The following is a 21,001-nucleotide window of genomic DNA, read 5'->3' as shown; positions in this document are numbered from 1 at the left end:
AACAGTAAAGAAGAAAAAAGTAATTTTATTACTTTTGCAGAAGGTTGATTGTTAGGGGATGATGCAGTTGGGGACAACTGAATAAGAATAAAGATATAAATTTTCTGAACACAGACTGCATATTCTTCATGAAAATAAATTCTCGGAGAACTACTTGAGCATTTCTTGAAGAACAATCATAGAGTTGAATTTGTAGAGCATGACATTGATAACTTTATCCAGAAAATGTTTGAAATCAAGACCTCAGTTAAGAGCATAGTAACAGCTGCACTTTACTAGACATACAATTAAACTGGTCCAGGATTTCTTAAGCTGTAGGCAGCAATTAGATACCCTAGAAAAGGTCCAAGAACAACCAAATTAATCTTCTCACAGAATTATTCCCCAAACTCTGATGGTTATGGACTGCCTTTGAAACCTGAAGCAAAAAAAAGTTTTATTCTCTGCAAAACTGGTCTTCAATGTTATTACTGTCTTGAATCTTGCTGTATTATTCATTTTGATCATATAGTCATAGTTTTAATATGTGCATTACTGAGTCTTTTTACAAAACCCATGGAGGCCAGAGTCCTTTTAGGTTTTCATTGAAACTGGTATGGAAGCCCATTGCCAATTACAATTGTGCCTTCCTAACCCTACTTATCCTGGACAAAAACAGGCCCTCAGTTTGCATCCAATCAGTAGCCAGTTAAAATACCTTAATTATCTGTATATCCTATAAGGCAGTCTTAAATTTTAATTCCGAGAGTTTACAGATGGTAGTACTTCATTTTGTCAACCCACAAAGATGAACATTTAGTCCCTCTGACAGCAGTCAAGTAGGTACTTTAACTGCAAATGCAACATGAAGCTACAGTTCAATGATAATAGAAGATGAATTTTGGAATGGCAGTTTAAGAACAGTTCCGCAGAAGCAGATAGCTCTGGTTTTGGTTATGAAGAATTTTTTTTTTAAAGTCTTTGTTATAAGCTATCCACAGTGTTTTAGTAAGCTTGAGCTGTTTGATTAATCTGTGTTGTTTCCTTAGTAAGGTCAGCCAAGGTGGGGGGAACTAAAAAAACAAAAAAACCCAACCAACCAAACAAAAAACCCCTCAAAAAACACCATCCAAACAAAAGCAACAAAAAACCCCAAACTTGTGTCAAGTGCTACATTTCAGAGAAATCCCATTTTAAATTAAGTATTAACCCTTACTTTAAGCGCTCAGAGTTCATGCAACACTTAAGTGGTAAATAAGGTAGTGTTGGGAACAATTTTTCCTATATGACAGAGTTTAGATATAATATTAGGTGCAAAACCCTATTCTGTTTAAAACTACAGATTCATAAATGATACCTCTGTAATTATATGGTGTTAATTTTATGAAATGTGTGATACATAATGTATTTTTCTTTTAAAACTGTTTTTATTAATTAGAAATAGGACTCATTGGTGGTAAAGAGCATAGCACATTAAAAGCTTACTTTTTAACAACTTTGAACATTTTAAACTACCTATAGTAGTATAACTAGACAATTTTTTTTAGTGTTTTTCTAAAAAAAATGTATCATCTTTTTTCATCACTATGTTTGGTTATTAATCAAATATTAATCCTAACTACATTAATGCAGACCCTTCATGGCCCACATGTGTAACTGCAGATTCAAAACCATTTTAAGATTTTTATGGTTGCAAAACAAAGCACTTGAAAGTTCCAGATTTCTTAAGTTTGCTTATACATATAACCTTGAATTCCATGATCCCGTATTTCTTCCGTAGGTCAAATTTAGTAAAACAAATGGCGTTTGCTCAATGGAAAGCACTTCAATATTTTTTTACTTACTTAGAACTCAGAGCATACCTGAGTGTGAAGTTCCCCATGGACTTTCACAACAGAAGTGCTCATCACTGTGGTTTTGAAAGCTTTATAAACATTAAGGAATCGCCCTTGATAATATTTCTGTCAGATGGAGATTTTATTATTTCTACTGTATAGACGAGGAATGGAGGCACAGAAAATCACGAATGCCAGATTATTTAGTGGCCACTGTTTTGAGTTTCCAGTTTGACCTTCTTTGGATCTGTTTGTTTGTTGTTGTTTGTTTGTTTGTTTTAGCATATTCTATATTTTTATACCACTTAAGTCTTCCCATTGTGCCTCTAATTGTTTTCACATTCTCTTGCAAGTATTCTGCACATCTACAGAAGAGTCTTTAGGATAGTTGTTCATACTGTCAATTTATATGTCCACCTTAGGTAACCAGATGACTCTGACTTTCCTTCCTGTCTCAAATGACTACAGATGGAATTCTGGCTCCAAATTTTACCTGTGAATTGTACCTAAGATGTCTGAATATCATCCACCTCCAGTATCTCAAATTGGCCAGTCACAAAATGGAAACATGATTAGCAGCCACATGTGAAAAGCTTAATTAATGGCCCTTAGCTTGATCGTTTATAAAACTAAGTGATAAGAGCATTGATAGAATTTCCTTCCTGCAATTTTCTATCTGAATTCTACCTTGCACCTTCCTATTTTATACCAAATAGACAAGTTTGGCGGACAACAGCTCTTTACTTTTGGTTTGTCCATAGGACAGACCAGACTACTGTCCATGGAGGCAAAAGTTCTATGGCAGAAAAAGATTATTTATTTAATCTTTATAAAGGGGGAACAAATCCATGTTGCATAGATTATCTTAGTTTGTGTATATTCTAATTTTTCTGCTTTTTGTGGTTGACTTTGCATTTTTAGCAATACAAGAATATCCTGAGTTGGAAGGGACCTACAAGGATCACAGAGTTCAACTCCTGACTCCACACAGGGCAACCTAAAAGTTAAACTACTTACTATAATTTTATGTGCCATTTCGAGTTGGCCTTTTTATGTTTTGATTTGTTTTTTTTAATGCAACAATTAATTAATTTCAATCACATGGAGTCCTTGGATAAATAACCGAAAATCAGGATATACTTCTTCCTCATGAGAAAGACAGAATGTCCCTCCTCACTGGAAGTATTTATTAAGGCTAGCTTAATATTTTGTCTGTTCAGGAATCACTTTTTCACAGGCACTGGTTCAGAGATCAGACCATCAGAACTCAAGTCTTCCTTCCCTGAGCTGATGATGGGACTGGGAAACCCCTGCATATCCTGGAAACAGTGAAAAAAACAAAACAAAACAAAACAAAAATGTAGAATATACTGAGGAGTACAGTGTCTCCACATTTACATAGCACAGGTCTGACCTCTACAATTGAGTGCGCTGATGCTGTCTCTCATCCTGTGAGAATGGTAGTGAGTTTATACCTGAGACACAGGGCTTTTCTCCCAAAGTTAGTCCCTATCCCCAAGTTTTCTCTTGTTGTCTCTCCTTCACTTTGTGTTCCATCATTTTTATATTCTTAACTGTTATTGCCGGCTAGTGGGTACTGGACACACTGGATATACTGTACCTCAGCTGTGGACCACCAGTTAATGAGAAATTTTCTTACTATTATATTGGAAAAAGCGGTTTTGAATCTTTTCTGGATTCTTTTCCTCCTTCTTTCTGCCCTGTATCGCAGCAAGTATTCTGACTGTAAATCTGTCTTGTAAAACATTAGTTATATAAGCAACTCTTTTCCCTACTTATTCCTGAAAGAAAAAAGACTTATGCTTCATTTTTTTTTTAAGAAATGACTGAGAAATTACTTAGAGGTTCATGGATAAAAATATGAAATAGTGGGAGATTTTTTTTTCCCAAGCAGAAATACATATACTACATAAAACATGCAGCTGTCCTCAGTGGAGGTGGAATAAATCTAAGGCGGACTCTATCTCACTTGGTTAGTTTAGATGAATCTTGGTTCCTATCTGACTCTGATTCTGAGACATCTGATACTCCCTGGCATATGGTATATGCCCAAACCCCTTTTGGAGGTCTGTGTGAAAATACTGTGGAAAGCTAGTATTAGTACCTTCACTTTATAAGCGGAGATAAGAAAGCAGTAGCAAAGTGAACTAATGTACCTTAAGCTACGTGAATGTATTGGTCTGTTACTTATTCTAAGAAAATGTGTTTGTAAAAGCAGCTTATAAGGTTATACTAATTTGTCACAATGTATGTTAGAATCATTATAGGGGAAAGTTAGAGGACTGTATGATTAGAAGTCTAAGTAATGTGCATCTGTGGAGAGGAGAGAAAGCAATATTGTTAGGTACAGATGGCTGGTAAATATGCTTAAATGTAATAAGATGTTATCTTTGTGCAGTGCTGTGTCCACTCCTAACAGATCACCAGCACAGACTATGAATAGTAAAAAATACTAGAGACAATCTGTCTCCTGTAACTAGGGTCAAAGTCTGAGGAGGTACACTTTTTATGGATCCTTTGAAGTTGCATACAGTACTGAACAACAAAAAAAAGACCCTTAATATTTAAGGCTTTGAGTTGATGAATGCATGTACTTAAAAACAGTCAGTGGTTTATGTGCAGGTACAGGTGTGTATGGTACCATGTCTTTATGAAGAATTTGAATCCAGTCCATTAAAAAGAATCATTTATATTTCATTTTAAAATCTGCTATATAAGAATGCTGAGAGGCCATACACTCAGAAGTCAGGTCCCTTATTCAGGTAGTGTTCAGTTACATCTGTATGTACGGCAATCTAATCTTCATAGCGTATTTTTATCTTTTTGAAGTGTCTGCTTATATTTTATTCCTGTTCTCCATCACAGTTGGCTTGAACGGTACACAACATGTGGGAAGGATGGATGCTATTCTGTCTGTGTTCTTTGCAATGGTTCCTGTGAGAAAATCTCTGCGTTATCCACTGAATATCACAAAAAATCATAATAAATAATGCTCATCTCAGCTTCGTTCATCCCGTTGCAACTATTGTATCCCTTAAGGATGGATGTGTGCTTCCAGTTACACCTGGTCAGTGTCAGTTGTATTACTGATACATTCCATCCTAGCTGTGGATGAAAGTTAATTGTAGTGGGTCCGAAGAACCCCAGTTTACTCATCGTTGATATCCCTAGATATATTTTAAATGCTCACTGAATGAGGCAAAGGCAGGAAAACTGGCATGTGGTTATGTAAACAGAGATCTGATTCTTATGATCTTTGCATATAGTGTCTTCATTTGTGTCTGTGAGCTATGCCCTTGGTAGCATCATGAGCAATGCAGGGGAGGGGATAGTCATGTGCAAGATCTGCTGGATTTCACTGCTGTTAGAGGGCAAAAAGATGCCACAAAATATCTCCATTTCATTTGGAATATGTCTTTACCATATGTGAAACGAGATGCTAGCCAGTATCTCCAGATTAAATTCTCAGTTTGGCATCAGAAAAAAAGTTCTCAAGTGGTGTATAATATGCATATATAAAGAAGGTAGGATAAGATTAATTATGAATTAGTAAGAAACAGTAAACAATGTTGTAAATGCTAGTAATGAAATCTGGTAATAGTATTTGTATACAAGAATGCCAAATTATGTTTCAAAATAAAATCTTTCCATAGGAATACACTAATTAATACAGATCATTTCTATATCAAAGTAGATTTTTAACACTGTGTTTCTATAGCCTTAAAACCAAACTAAAACAACAAAAAAACCCAAGTAAAAGAAACTACACACACAAAAAAACCTCACACCAACTTCAATAACATTTTTGTAGTAGAACAATTGTGGAATTCTCTTGCAAAATTTTTTAAATTCCCCAGTATGACTGATTTTTTTTTTTAATTATTTTGAAAGCAGTAAGCAAAACATCTACTTCAGAACTGAACAGGACATAATCAGCCTAAAGTAGCAAAGTTCCAGAAAATCCAAAAATGAGAAGACATTCAAAATAATTAGAGCTATCACTATGTTGGTCTGGTATAACTTTAATAAAAACAGCTTATTATTTTTCATTTCTCATTAAAGTTATGAAATTATGTTTTTCTCTGCATCCACAGTGACAGTGAAGACAAAAATATTTTCCTTTCATTGCTATCAGACATGTTGAATGATTTAAAAATTCTTGTAAATACCCATAAAACAGTTCTTTGTCATACAGATTATATTCTGAATCAAACTATTTCAAGTTTTAGAGTAATATGGTTAAGTGATGCAGCAATAAAATCAATACGAACTACTATTTGAATTACTTTGACTATAATGATTCCCCATTTTGCTAGAAGTCTTGCTTAAGTACATAGGCCAAATTGAGCTTTGAAATCAGTGCTTTAGGATTGGTTTTTTTTATTATTTTACATTAAAGTCAAGGTCAAATATAGTTTAATACAACTCTGTGCCATTTTTCAATAGGTTGATGCCCTATTTCTTCTTGCCAGTTTAAAAGGCAAGAGTGGGAAGTCTGTTATAGCACATTTACTGAACAGTGGATGCAATTCCTTCATTGTGTTCTCCATTTTCCTCCCTTTTTGTATGTTTGTCTTCTTTTTTTTTTACTGAGTTCTTGTAGAAGGAATGAGAAGAGGTGAAATCATTTTGCATGTGTCTTCCACTTGGGATTTCTTCAAAGGTGATAATACCTACCTTGGGATGATTAAATTTGTGTATTACCCTGTAACTTATGTTATTAACTTCCTGTGCTGTAACTCAGTGCTGTGGTAGATGTGGCAAGATGGTGTAGTTGTCAAGCGGTTGCTTGGCCACAGCAACACTGATTTAAGTAGATCAAATGAATAAGATTAAAACCACTCTGCTTAGAGCAGGGTGGGTTGGATTAGACAGTCTGCAGAGTTCCCTTCCAGCCTCATCTGTGCTGTGAACTGGGAATAATGCAATTCAGGCATCCATGTCATCTAATTTATTTGTGGATTTTTCAGTTGGAATTATATTAATTTTGTAATTTTTATACACTACAGTATATTTCAAAGAACAAGCATGAGGAGGATGCTTTTTGAAATTCAGAATGCCTTGTTTTCCCCTGTGGTTCACTTAACTTGGCTATTGAATCAATATGAATCATGTGTGAATAGGACCATCCTTATTTGATAGTCTTTAACATCCAGTCTGCAGAAATGAAAATGACAATGGAAAAACACATCTCTCAAGTTTCTGCAGAGATTTTTGTCATGCAAAGAGGAACTTTAGTGAGGACTGCCAGGTTTTAGTTATTTTTAAAATTAATTGTCTGGAAGATGCCTCTGAATGTGCATTATTTTTCAGAGCTGAGCAATATGAGGAAATTGAAGAAGTTATGCAATGTGTGGTAGAACTAGCATGTTTCAAAAAACAGTCATATGTTCCGCATAGAGACTTTTTAAAAGTAGTAGAGTAAAACCAATAGATATGAATAATATAGACTTGAAAATAATTTTTGCAACCTTATGCTTTAATTTTTTAAAGTATATTAAGCTGCTTTCAAAGGAAAAAAGGTTTCATAAGGTCATAGTACAAAAATGTGTAACATACAAGTCAGTTCATGTCAAGTAGTCTAATATATTTCTCTGATTTTTTTCATGGAAGTCTAATTATCAGTGTATAGAATTTGTGAAACTAAACTGTTAAAATTTGTGGTTGTAGTTGAAGTCTCCTTTATCTCCCATAGCTTATTAAGTGACCTATTGTAACAAAGTAAGTTTTGTCATTTAAAAATTAAAAGATCAAACAAATTTGCCTATTGCTGAATGTGTTTTCTATGTCAAAAGTTGTCTGCGTAAATATCATTAATATGTAAATATTATTTGAGTGTTTCCTGCATATCTTTTCTTCCTGCACCTGTATTCCCTATCTCAGTACCACTTCTCTTTTTCCCTTGTGTACGCACATTTTCCATGTTTTTTCTTTCATGTGTTTTTCTCCACCAATACTGATCTCCTTTTCCCCCCTCTCTCAGATGCACTGCTGCTGGTGAAGAGAATAATCTCATAAGAAATACCCTGCTGAGACAAACCAATGGTCCGTATCACCCAGCAGTCAGTCTCTGACAGTGGCAATAGAATATGTCGTTTAGGGAGAGTAATAAGTTAGATCATCACCTGCAGTCCATTCCCTTTCTAATCTCCCATCATCCACCATCACTGGATTGGAGATGTCAGAGTGTATCCTTAGCCAGTCCTTTCAGAATCCATTTATCAATAATGTCCATGTATTTTTCTAATGCCTTTTTGAACCTGCTGATACTGTCAGCCTTCACAAGCTCCTATGGTAGCAAGTTTCAGAAGTTCATTACCTGTTGTGTAAAGAAGTTTTGTCTTGTTTTGTTTTGTTTTCTGTTTTAAAATAATCTTTTGTTTGTTTTGAGTGGCTCTGTTGTTTGCTGAAAAACAGTTCCACATTTACCTCACCCACTCTCTCGACTATGTAAATCTCAGTTATATTCTCCCACAGCCTTTTCTTCTCCAAACCAAAGTTGCAGCACTTTTGGTCTTTTATGATAAGGCTTGTGTCCATCACCTTAAGCATTATGTGCCTTCCCTGTATCAGCTCTGACTTGACTGCTTCTACAGATGCGGAGAACAGAGCTGCATACAGTAGTCCAGTAATGGGCTCACAGAGGTTTTATTATAGCAGCAAAATTATGCCCTCTCTATTATTATTTATATTCTTCCTGGTAATGTCCAATACTACTTGGCTTTTTGGGTTGCTGCTGCACATTAAACCAAAGACTTCAGAGGAATGCCAACCATGCCCACAAAATCATTTTCCTGAGTTATAAATGCTAGTTCCAAATTCATCATTGTGTAAGCCTTGTTAAGATTTGGTTTTTTTCTCTAGATGCCTTATCTTACATCTATCCTCACTGAAGCTCATTTGTCACCTTCTTGCCCACTTATTCAGGCTAATGAGGTCTTTTAGGAGTTGGTTACAATTGGTACTGAATTTCACTATCCAAAGGAGCTTACTATCAGCTATGAACTTGGAGATGTCAGTGTTCACTATCATTTATATAGTAGATAATTAAAGATGAAGAATAATGTTGGTCCAAGCACTCATCCATGGAGTACCCTACTTTTGGATTTTCCTCATGGTAAAAATCCATTAAAATCTGTCCTTAGTTTTCTGTTATCTAACCAGCTCTCAGACCACAAAAAAAAAGCTTTTCTTCAGTTCTATGACAACGTCGTTTCTTTAATAATATTGCTGTGGAATGTTATGGAAGGCTTTTGGAAAACTTACATATATTCATATCCCCTTTATTTATATGCATGCTGATAGCTTCATAGAATTAGAGAAAACTAGTTAGACAGGATTTCCCATTGTAGAAACTCTGCTGGCTTCTGCAATGATCTTTACCCACGTGCTGAGTCCTTATTTTACCATCTTGCCAGGGACAGCAGTCAGCCTTCCCAGTCCACAGCTCCAGAGTCCCATCTGCAGATGACTTTTTCATACAACTGTTTCTAGCTTCACGCAGAGTAAAAGAACTATCTGTGGGTATCGTTATCTAATTAAAACATACATAGTTTTTGGAATATCCTGAGAACATGCTCAGAAGTCCTGGTTCCTAATGTAGGTTAAGAGCTAAATGGAATCCCACGGCTTGCAACTGAAATTTTGGAAAGTTTTAGCTAAGCTGGTATTTTTATAAAAAAATAGTCATTTGAAAAATGAAAATTTAGCCAATAAAAACCTTATCCCTCCTGGATAATTTTCTTAGATTGGAAGCCTACTGATATCTTGTCCTCTTTTGATCATTTCTGAGCAGGGAGCAGTCTTACCAATCAGAGATTCCAGGCACAGAAGCCTACAAAGGAGGGATGTCATGGTCTTAATAGCAATATAATGCATGGCAGTTCTTCTTTATAAGCATGTGTTTTCACCACCGCAACCTTGGTGCAAGCTGTAATCATTGACATTTTTTTATTTCCTGCATAGCTAAGTAAGAGGTTATACAGGTTTCTGTCAACACTTCATCCTCTAGTCAATAAACCAGTCAATTATTTGCTTCAGTGAGACTTTTGAATGTGGCATGTTGATCACAATTTGGAAGCAGATTCTCCATACTTTGATTGTAACAAGTAGACATCTTCTCAAAAATTGTGAACTTAAATAATTTTTGCTGTCAGATATTACACAGAGTATCTGTAAAATATTAGTAGAAAAGTTAAAAATTTTAACTTCGTGCAAATTAACAGGAACAGTTTTGACTATAAACCCTGTTACTTGACACATTTTAAAATTGAGTTTAGTGCTGTATTTTCTGAAGCTATTTAGAGAATATAAAAATCACTTTGAAAAAATGGTCTCTTTACAGTCTAGTATAAGCTACCATAGAACAAAAGTTAAGAAAAAACTCATACTGAAAAATCACATTATTCACCATGTGAACAATTATACTGGATATTACGTATTATTACCAGTGTGATTTCCGTTGTTCAGCTAATGAAATATATCATGGTATCTTCTACAGGAAGAGATTATTTTTGTGTTCTGTACAGCATAGTAAAATGTTCATTGGTAGAATACTGGCAAGCTAAAATAATCAATTTCCTGTATTCATTTAGGTAAACTGGTTGTGTAAAGATCACTTTAATGATATATCCATGCAATTCACCATAAGAATATCTGCTTAAAATGATTTAAAACAGAATTTAAAAGAGAATAACAAAGCTGAACAAAGACATATGCTGCATTTTTAGCTGCATTTGTAATTGTTCTGTTTCAAATAAATTGTTTCACTTATTGCACATAAACTTTATGTTCTAGGGAGCACAGACTGCCTCTAGAGACAGCATGCCAAGAAAGGAGACAGAAAAGAAAGCTGGAGAATGTGGAGAAAAGCAGTCCTGGCTCCATCTGCTGTCTGCTTTTTCCCTCCTTTTTTTTTTTTTTTTTTTTTTTTTTTGGGGGGGGGGCACCTTTCTTAGGGTATTTGGGATAGGTAGGTCCTATATTTCTTTGAATAATTTCTTTGAAATAATTTCTTTCTGGTGTTTTAGTGTAATTTTTTTTTCTGCTTTTGTCCACTAATGAGATAGTTTAATTTTGGGAAAAAAATCTACTTTGTTTTGCTTTTTCTGCTCACCACTGATAGTTTTGATCTATACTGTTCACACTGGACACAACTCAGATTAAGTAGGAACATAGTTCTTTTTGTCACCCTAGGATCAAGTTAATTTTGTGGCCTTCCCCTCTCCATCTGTTTTAGTGAATGCTGTAAGGAAGCCCAGGCCCAGTTCTATCGTTACTCATTCTTACATGTATGCTCACACTAGCTTTATCTGTGCATACTTGAAAAATCTACTTCAAGTGCTAGCTTTTCATGTTGACTTTTCTCACACCCCTCGAAAACAGAAGGGTTGTTGGACCAAAGGAGAAGAGTCTGGGGATCTGATGTGTTACAGCTTGTCCCTGTTTTTCTGTTGAATAGGCTTGATCTTCAGAATTACTTCTGACACTGCTCTAATTTGTGCCAAAATCTCAATCATAAAGACTCCTTTTTCTGTTTTAACTGTGTTCATTATAGCTTGCATCTCCTTCAAAACTGGTTTTGTCCTTTATTTGGAGTCCTAATAAATATAAATATTTTACTTGACAATTGTTATTTACTTGGATATTCAGTAGACTTCAACAATTTTTTTATTATTATTCTGCAAATGGCAGAATTTTGCATTCACAAGAACTTCCCAGTTGGAATAGTGTAAATACTCAAATTTAGAAAATGGCTGCAAAATATTATAGAAATAACACTTTTGAGTCAATCCTAGAGTTCAAGAATTTTTACTGAACTATGATCCTGAAAAGATGTACATCACTGTGCTTCTGAAACATAGTTCTGTCTCAATAACAGGACCCAATTAAAATTTCCAGATGAAAAGGGTGACTGTAGATATACTGAAAATGCTAAGGAGATGCTAAATGCATAAGGCAAGAACGCAAATAAGTCTTGACAAATACTGATCTTTGCATTCTTAGATCTAAAAAATAGTACTGAAAGCTCCAGTCATAGCTAAACATCAGAAAAACTTCCTGTGACTGGAACTGCTAGAAATTTGAATGTTATTATAGAGATTATTTCTAAAATTTATTAATTAAAAATATAATTGATGAAACATGGTGCTTTTTGTATAAGGAAGAACATTTATTCACAACAATACATAAATCTCACATATAATAGAGAATTACTAGTGCAGTTAGGCCAATCATTCAGCATGCTAGAAAATACTACAGTTCATAATTCCTCACTTTTGGTGACACAAGAGCTAAAATCATTTTTATAGTGTGTAAGTCTAGTTCCATCTTAGATGTCAGGACAAACAAACAAACAAACAACAACAAAACCCAACCCAACAAACAAACAAACACAACTAAATTTGAGTAATCCCAGCACTTGGGAAGATGAGATGGTTTAAAAAACAAACAAACAAAAAAACAACAACAACAAAACAACACAAAGCAAACCAAACCAGAAACAGAGTTGTGGACATCTTTGATAAATGTCTACGTTAACATAAAAAGTGAGCTATTTTTCTACAGCTTACTGACAGCATATGTTTTTGGATTTTTGCAGTCTAGAAACTAATAAATAGATATTATTTTAAAAGAAGACACCCGTTATCAGCAATAATTAAGGTATGAGGTGATTAAGTTTTCTTTTAAGGAAGAAATTATTTGCTGAAAAACATTCCCTTTCATTGTTCCCAAACTACTTTTGAATATTGGTTCAATTGTTTCAGCTGTAATGGAAAAGTTGGAGTGATACAGCTGTAGAAATCATCAGCTGCTTTTTACTCAACAGGTCTGCAATTAAGAAGTCCCTTTTGTTGAAGCTGTTCCCGAGAGACTGCTGAATACTTCAGCAGGCAGTTCATGAACAAGATAATTTCAAGGAAGAAAAAAAGATCTTTAAATGTTAAATTTCATTCATTTCAAAGTACTTCTTCTTCAATCCCAACCATGTACTAAAAAGAGTCAATCCTATACTTAAATATCATATTATATGAAATATTGTAAAACATCATTGTTATTATTAATATTATTAAATATGTTATTTGTTACCCAATTTTAGGTAAGCAGTCTCATACACAAAATGGATTACAGTTCATTTTTATGTGTATTTGTGTGTGTAGTTATTTTCTTTTTTTTTGTTATGTTAGTGTTCTCCCCTATCAGATTCTTCCTCATAAAATATAAGCAGGTCATATTGGTCATAACTTCCAGGTTAAGATAACTTAAAATATTCTTTGAGGCAGTCTTCAAACTCAAGGATGTGTTGCAGCATGCTCTGTTCATTTATTCCCCAAGGTATCTCTGGAAAAATTATAATTAAAAGCATAGTATTATAAATGAAGATTAAGAAAGGGTAAGTGCTTCAGTTGCTCATTTTGAGAACATCTTCTCTGGTGTCTTTGTTCTTTAAATTGATATTAAGGATTTTTACCTCATAGACTCAATTCAGTTTGTTGGTTTATTGGATCTCTTCCTCTGGACATGTCCTGTTTCTGCTGAAGCTGTTGTTGAGGCTGAGGTGATTTGTAACAGTGTTTTAAAAGCATATTATATGTCTCTTTTTTCAGTTTACAGTTTGGCTGCCTTGCTTATTGAGGTTATCTTTCAATGTACCATATGAGCAATATATACGGGTTGTATATTGACATATACTTCGCAATCAACTTTGTTACAATAAAATAATTTAAAATATTACTGATTAGAGTGTCTCTAGAAATAGGCATAAGTGAAATTCACCTCTATATTCAAAACACTGTATCTTTTAAAATACTTTTCTTGAAAAATATTGCAATTAATACAATGTATAGCAAAATATGGATTCTTTTCATATACATGAAATATAACACATACATGCTGTTATCTGTGGTTACAGTTGAATCACTTTGCTCATTTGCTCTGTTTCAGACGGTTCGCCACGGTTTTCCTTATCTACCCACTGCCTTAGCTTTTGACCCAGTTCAGAAAATTCTGGCAATTGGAACAAGAACAGGAGCCATACGAATGTATCCTTTCTCATTCAAAAATTTCACCATTTCTATGTATTTGTAATACAGTGATTTGAATCATCTTCTGCAAGCACTCAGGTAAGGTTGAAGTCTCTGTTGTTATGTTCTACTTAATTTTGCTTTACTAGATGGACTGGAAAAGGATGTGCTGTTGAAGAATTAACATTAGGTCCTTATGGTGTCCAAAGAAAAAATTTTGATTGGATTTTTGGTTTATGGTTTGGGCATATATTGGTTGATATAAAGCAGAATTACTTCTTGTTTTTTTACCATGTAAAGTAGACTCTTTTCAGTATGTAAAGGTAGACTACAAAGTGGTAATGAGCAAGTTGTGAATGTTATGCTAGCAATAAATAAATTAGTTGCTGCAATGCACCTAGTCAAGTGTAGACATCTTCACTACGTATGAAATATTGTTTAGACTCTTCCAAATGAATGGTGGAAAATAAGTGATTTTAAGGCAGAATTCATCCCTTCCTGAAAGAGAAGGTAAACCACTCTAGAAGTACCTATTTCTCTTCATTTATTATAAAAGCACATCAGTACCAGCATTTAATGTATCTTTTATACAATAGGAATTTTGAGTTAGAAGTCTACACAGAATAAATTGAATATAAATACAATAAAAAATTGAAAACTTTGATTTAAAAAAAAATCTGAGAATATTTAAATGTGATGTATTTCAAAATGTTTCTCTGCATAATTTTCCTAGTTTGTCAGGGTTCACATGTGTTCCAATTTGGTGAAAATACATATAAAGTAAGGAAAAAAAAGAAGAAAGAACATTACAGGAAGATTTAAAAGTTACAGGATATGAAAGCAATAAATGAATATTTTTATAGCCTTCTTGTAGCTAAATAAATTCTTGGTTTAAAGTGGGGACAGTGCTGTATAAAACACCAATCTAGTATTTTCTGGTTCTTTTGCTGTCGTTGTTCCCAAGGTAACTATAAACCTAATGAACCCAGAGCCAGATTACAAAGTAACGAAAAATCTCCTCCTGGAGAAGCAGTCTGTGCTTCACATAACATGACTAAAACTTTGTTTCCTCCATTTTTGGATGCACTTGTTCTGAACAGTTGCGTTTTCACAAGTCTTATTTTCTATTTGATCCAGAACTTTTCATAAGACTTAACATCTAGTTATGCAACAAGCTTTGCTTTGATAGTTCTACTCTTAGTATTTACCTATACGATGAAAATTGAATATATTCTGGTTGGTTACGAAGAGGAAAATCCCCTTGAATTTGTGCACTTCTAGGAAAGTGCAAGGCTAGTGGTCATGCTTTCCTCCTTTGGGAGGTATGCAAGGTTAGAAAGCTGGAGCTTTCTCTCCAGAAACTTCATTGATATCTTGTATGTGTGGGTGTATCAGGAATTTCAGGGGTAATGTAGATGTAGGAAGAAGATCTTGCAGAAGGCTGACTCACGAGCCCACCTCTTCTTTCCATCTCAGCAACCTGGCTTTTGTAGGAGTAGTGCTGTTACTGACTAGGCATCCTATACCTCTATAAATCCCTCCTTTAAGAAAAATGCAAGTATAGAACCTGAATTAATACCAGTTTATGTGGAATTAAGTTAAACCTGCATGTCCTCTGCCACAGGTGTGGCAAATTAGCTATATCCCCAACCTTATATAAAACTCTATGGTTACATTCTATGTAAATGAACTGTAAAAGGAGAGAGGAAGAAGGGAGAGGAGTATTTTTCAAAGCACCCTTCCCTTTATTATCTCTTCTCCAGTTTTGCTAGCAAACCCCTACCTCATTGAGGAAAATTTCCTACCAGTTCTAGCATCTGAATCAAACAAAAGCATCAAGATTACCAGGGAATTTGATTTTTTTCTTTTTTAAAGACATACCATATCATACCATAAATTCTTTTCAGCTTAGACACACAGATCCTGGTTTGCTTAATTGAGCATTGAGTTAATGGAAGCTGTGCTTTGAAGACAGAGGGTACCATAAAAGGAATTACTTATTTATTCATTTTAGCTAGGTTTCTCCACTTGGCTCTCAAAGATTCACAGAACGTGTTACATAAAAAGCCTAGTTGTGGACTAAGAACTTTGCATTTGTACACAGGGCTGGATAGTAATCAGTGAAACAGGGCCTGGAACCACGCACGGAACATCACTCATTTAAGCCAGTCTTGCTTCAACCATTTCTAATTGTTGAAATTGGCTAATAAAATCCAAGTCAAGATGTAACAGATTTAGTATTACATCTGAAAATACAATTCATAATGGAATATTTTGATCAAGCTGAAAAAGTATAGGCTTTAATGACTGAGTCTTCCACAGCATCCTGTAAAAATACTTTTTAACAGAGCTGCACAACAGAAAGAGAATTTGGTCCACACATACAATGTGTTTGGTTGATGCTTCTAAATAGCACTGTGGATGGAGTGGAAGGACAGACTATTTGGCTACCATCAGAGAAATGCACCCAATTCCTTATTTGTTTATTTATTGGTAGCATGAAAAGCACCTGGTTTGGATCAGACTCTGTTGTGCTGGGCAACACAATGGCATAGCAAGACAGAATTTATGTTTAGTATTAGTGTAATGACCGCGAACAAGTTTTCCTGTGGCCAGTGTAAGTCACATAATGGTATTGTTGCTTTCCTGTCTCTCTGAAGGATTCAAAAAGTGTTGGTATTTCTATTGGTCACAGGGTAACAGGTCTCAAAAGACAAGCTGTATCCTAAGAAAATGAAGCATGTGCCTTTGTGTTTTGAATTAATGTTTAGCATCGCACCTTCAGGTGATCATTTCAAATGATCCAGCAGCAGGACCAAAACTGACTATGCCAAATTGGTCTGAAATAGAGTATATTATTCATAAGTTGCCATTAGAGTACAGAGATAAATGAGAGTTCATTTTTGTATGAGAGTCAATTTGTCTTCTAGATTTCTTTTCAGGCTGCTTTAGGTGCAACTGCTGTAACTTCTATAGCAGTGGGAATTGCTGTTGCTATGCTCTAGTGAGCATAGCAGTCTCTGTGGGATTCTCAAGGAACTTCAAACAACAAACAATGTAGGTTTTACCTACAGTGATGACTGCTGGGTACTGGATCTTCATAGGGACAGCTATTCTCCAGCCACAGAATGAGAGTGCACTGCAAATCACCGATGAAAGATTATCTTCCTATTACCAACACAAATTAACAAAAGCTGCAAAAAAAGGGCAAAAAGCCCACTCTTGAAACAATCGCTATGCCATCTGGTTGTTCTTTTTCTTTGTCCTGATCACAGCAAATTTTATTTTCCCTCTGAGGATTATTTTCCTCTTTGAAGGTTGTTCTCAGCTCCCATACCTTTGATCATTGCTCAGATAATTGCTTGATACCACTCCACCTGGACTTCAAGCAAACACATTCAGAAGAAGGGGGTCTATAAAATTCAGTTCCTTTCCTTATTGTCTCCATATCCTTCTTTAGTTCCAATCTGGAGAACCTTCTGACATTGCACACAATGTAACAAAGTGTGCAGCCTTCTGGTTACTATCAGAGAAGGTTCCATATCACCATTCAAGGGGGCAAGAAATTAAAAGACTCAGTCAGATTTAAGTATCTTCCTCATTTCAGAGGAAATGGGGTTTGTCACATTCTTGATCTGAATAAATAGATTAAAATCAGTGTTGTTAGCAGTTATTATTCCAGTATCAGGTCTGACAAAGTGGTGTGTTGTTCTCAGTTTTCAGGATGCATATTTCTATGTTGTCATTTATTCAGCTCACAAATACTTGTTAAAATTAATTATAGGTGCTTTCTGGAGTCACCAAGTCCTTTCCTTTGGACTTTTTCTACCACATCAAGGATGTGCTTGGTCAGTAAAGCCATCTAGTTCAAACATATGAAATAGAACATCTACATATTTTTGTATTGAGCTGATGATTATTTGGTGGTCAGCTGCTGTAAGAAATTCTGAAAGAGACTCTTCTACAGCTGTTATCATTTCTGTATATTAAGAAATAAGGGAAAGTTTGTCTTAAATCCCCTGCAAAAAACCCCAGCTTACTGTGTCCAGAGTGGCCTTCACACCACCGAAAGCTTATCCATCATCAGACAGGCTTAAATTAATAATATGTCTTTGGGCATGTTTTAATGTTGTCTATTGTTGTCATTAATATGTATTCTTTAGATTTATGGGATTCTTTTTGTCATGGATGCAGGTTATGCGGCACAACTCGTGTGTGCGAAAAAGTAAGCCACCCACACACATGCAAGACCTCTAATAGATGTAACATCTTGCTGTATTCCAGTGTTATCAGACAATATAGTAGCCATTTCATACCTAAGCAAAGAAGATTATTCTGACTCACTAGCACAAAAAAGTGCAAGTGTTGCTCTGCCCCCAGCTTTTGCTTAGCTACACAGTACTGACACTTTCCTTGGTCTCATTGTGGTGCTCATCAGATATTTTCATAAACAATCCAAGTCACAATCCTGGCAAAATACTAGTTCTTTCTTGCTGCGTTACTTTTTTGCTGGATTAGTGAACTGAATTATCTGTTGCTAATCAGAATGATGCATAAGGAAACTGGAAGGGGACTGTTGCGACTGGATGGAAAGGGAGATAGAGGAGAAATAGAAATTTGGCAGTAAGGAACAGGTTATAAGCTTGACTTGTCTCACTATGTGAAATTGCAACACGGAAATCCAGCTATGGCAGAATGTGATTGTGAATGAAATTTGGTACAAAAGGTAGAAATAGCCTATCAATTTTGAGTGATATGGAAGATAGCCTATGTTTTGCTTATGTTTAAAAGATCTTCATGTGAAGCCATTTTCAAATCACAAAAATTCTACAGGCTCTGCTGAAGAAAGATTCTGCTTTTGGATCATGTTTGGAATCACTTTCCTGGCCTGTTTATGTGTTTCTCCCATGCTTTGGTAGCAAGGGTGATTTTTGAACATGAAAAACAGGACAGCAATACTTAATAGGAACAAACAAAAACAAAACAAAACCTGCCTTCAAGATGGCCAAAAAGGCCAACAGCATCCTGGCTTGTATCAGAAACAGTGTGGCCAGCAGGACTAGAGGAATGACAGTCCCCCTGTACTAGGAGCTAGTGAGGCGCCGCCTTGAATCCTGTGTTCAGTTTTGAGCCCCTCACTACAGGAAAGACATTGAGGAGCTGGAGAGAGTTCAGAGAAGGGCAATGAAGCTGGTGAGGGGTCTGGAGCACAAGTCTGATGAGGAGCAGATGAGGGAACTGGGGCTCTTCAGCCTGGAAAAAAGGAGGTTGAGGGGAGACCTCATCACCCTCTACAACTACCTGAAAGGAGGTGTTGGTCTCTTTATCCAATAACAAGTGATAGGACAAGAGGAAATGGCCTCAAGTTGCACCAGAGGAGGTTTAGATTGGATATTAGGAAAAAATTCTTCACAGGAAGGGTTGTCAGGCAGTGGAACAGGCTGCCCAGGGAAGTGGTGGAGTCACCATCCCTGGAGGTGTTTATTATATAATATGTGTAGAGGTAGCACTTAGGGACATAGTTTTGTGGTAGACTTGGTAGTGATAAGTTAACAGTGGGTCTCAATGATCTTGAGGGTCTTTTCCAACCTAAATGATTCTGTGATTTTATAAGATTATCTATTATATATTTGATTCCAGAGTTACTATCCTCAGTCAAGTGAAAGGTAAAACTTAAACCTAAGATAGCCCTATTGAACAGCATGGATCCTCAGCAGCTGATGTATGCAGAGAGACTGTATTACCAAGAGGTAAAACCGAGGCTGTTTGTGTGCTCTAGGAAAAAATCAGGCAAAGTAAACAAATAGCATTAATTAAATAATTGCCTGCAGATTTCTGAGGAGGCATGGGATTTCACAATAGTTAAAGTGTTTGACATCAGGTTGCATGTACTTTGAAAGAAAGAAGATAATATAACTTGAGGTTTTGGTCTGTAAGAAGGATGGTATAACATCCAAATATAAAGTGTGACAGATTTACTCTCCTTGGAACTGCTGCTTCTAAATCTAAACAAGGTTTAAGTAGATCTTTATCCTTAAAATAAACTAACTGTGTTCTATTCTGTTTATGTGATTTATTGGGCAGATGGAATGGGGGAAGCACAGACAAGATCATAAAACCAAAGTTCTGTTATTTGACTTGGAAGAATCGTTGATGCATTTCATCCTTAACTAATTGTGGAATATATTTTGGATTTTTCCAGAGCACTTGAGTGATCCAGGAACACAAATCTCACTGAGAGTCAGTACTCCTAATATAAGTTCTTTTAAAAATGCCCCTGGGAGTCAACAGATACACAAATGCAATTTTTATGTGTGTAGATACCTAAATAGGTTATTACAGAAATTATTTTATTGTTAATCTACAAGAAAAAAAACATAAAAGCTATAAAAATAATCAAATTTACCTGTATGATTAAATCTGACCGAACCAGAGTTTGTGGAATTTTATATCTATACTGCTACTACTATGTATCTGGTTATGTGTGCAGTCATATATGTGTTCATATTAGGTCTCCGCATATATGCATAAATTTGGGGCCATTGGTCTCACAAGCCTTTTTCATGCATTTTAAGTAGTTACATGTTAAGTAGTTACATGTACTGAGCTTTCTTCGCTTTCCATTGATGTTTATCCAGGAGGTTAAAATGGAATCTGACATCTGCAAGCAAATCTACTAAGAAAAAATAGATGTTCATGTATTTGGAGAGGCATATGAGAATGGCATACAGATGGATGGATCTGGCAGCATTTTAATTGGACCTGATGACTGTACTGGTGATCACTGTCTGAAAAAAAAAAAGCTTTCTGGAAGTTTGTTTCAAGAATTTCATTGAGTTTAATAAAAAAATCCCACCTTACTGTGATATTGAAAAGATGACTAGTGGTTATAGTCAACCATTTTAAAGAAGTGAACCTCATCTGGTTTCTTTGATGAGGTTCTTTTCTCTCATCCATAGCCAGTTCAGTCCCTCTTTCCCTAACTGTTCCCCAGTTTTGCTCCAATTCTCAGTCCTCACTTTTCTCTTCCTCAGCCCTAATCTGTCTTGTGGCAGCAAACAAGCAATATTTTTTCAGTCTCCACCTTTCTCCTGACCTGTGCAAAGCAGCCTCCACATTACATTTTTCTAAGGAAACTTTTCA

General features: G+C 35.4%; 1 protein-coding gene across 2 annotated transcripts in view; it reads left to right on the top strand.

The window, feature by feature from the left end:
• STXBP5L (syntaxin binding protein 5L) overlaps positions 1–21,001 on the top strand; it is a gene marked incomplete at both ends in the record, with an annotated part of 197,798 nt that overhangs the window by 3,750 nt on the left and 173,047 nt on the right. For both annotated transcript variants that reach the window (XM_082043568.1, XM_082043567.1), the window contains one exon: positions 13,779–13,876. In XM_082043568.1, the coding sequence (XP_081899694.1) occupies positions 13,779–13,876 (98 nt within the window). The remainder of the gene's footprint in view (positions 1–13,778; positions 13,877–21,001) is intronic.

Source organism: Streptopelia decaocto, assembly GCF_964273445.1.
Source record: "Streptopelia decaocto genome assembly, chromosome: 1".
Classification (NCBI taxonomy): domain Eukaryota; kingdom Metazoa; phylum Chordata; class Aves; order Columbiformes; family Columbidae; genus Streptopelia; species Streptopelia decaocto.
The sequence above is the reverse complement of the archived record's forward strand: the minus strand, read 5'-3'. Positions and strand labels throughout refer to the sequence as shown.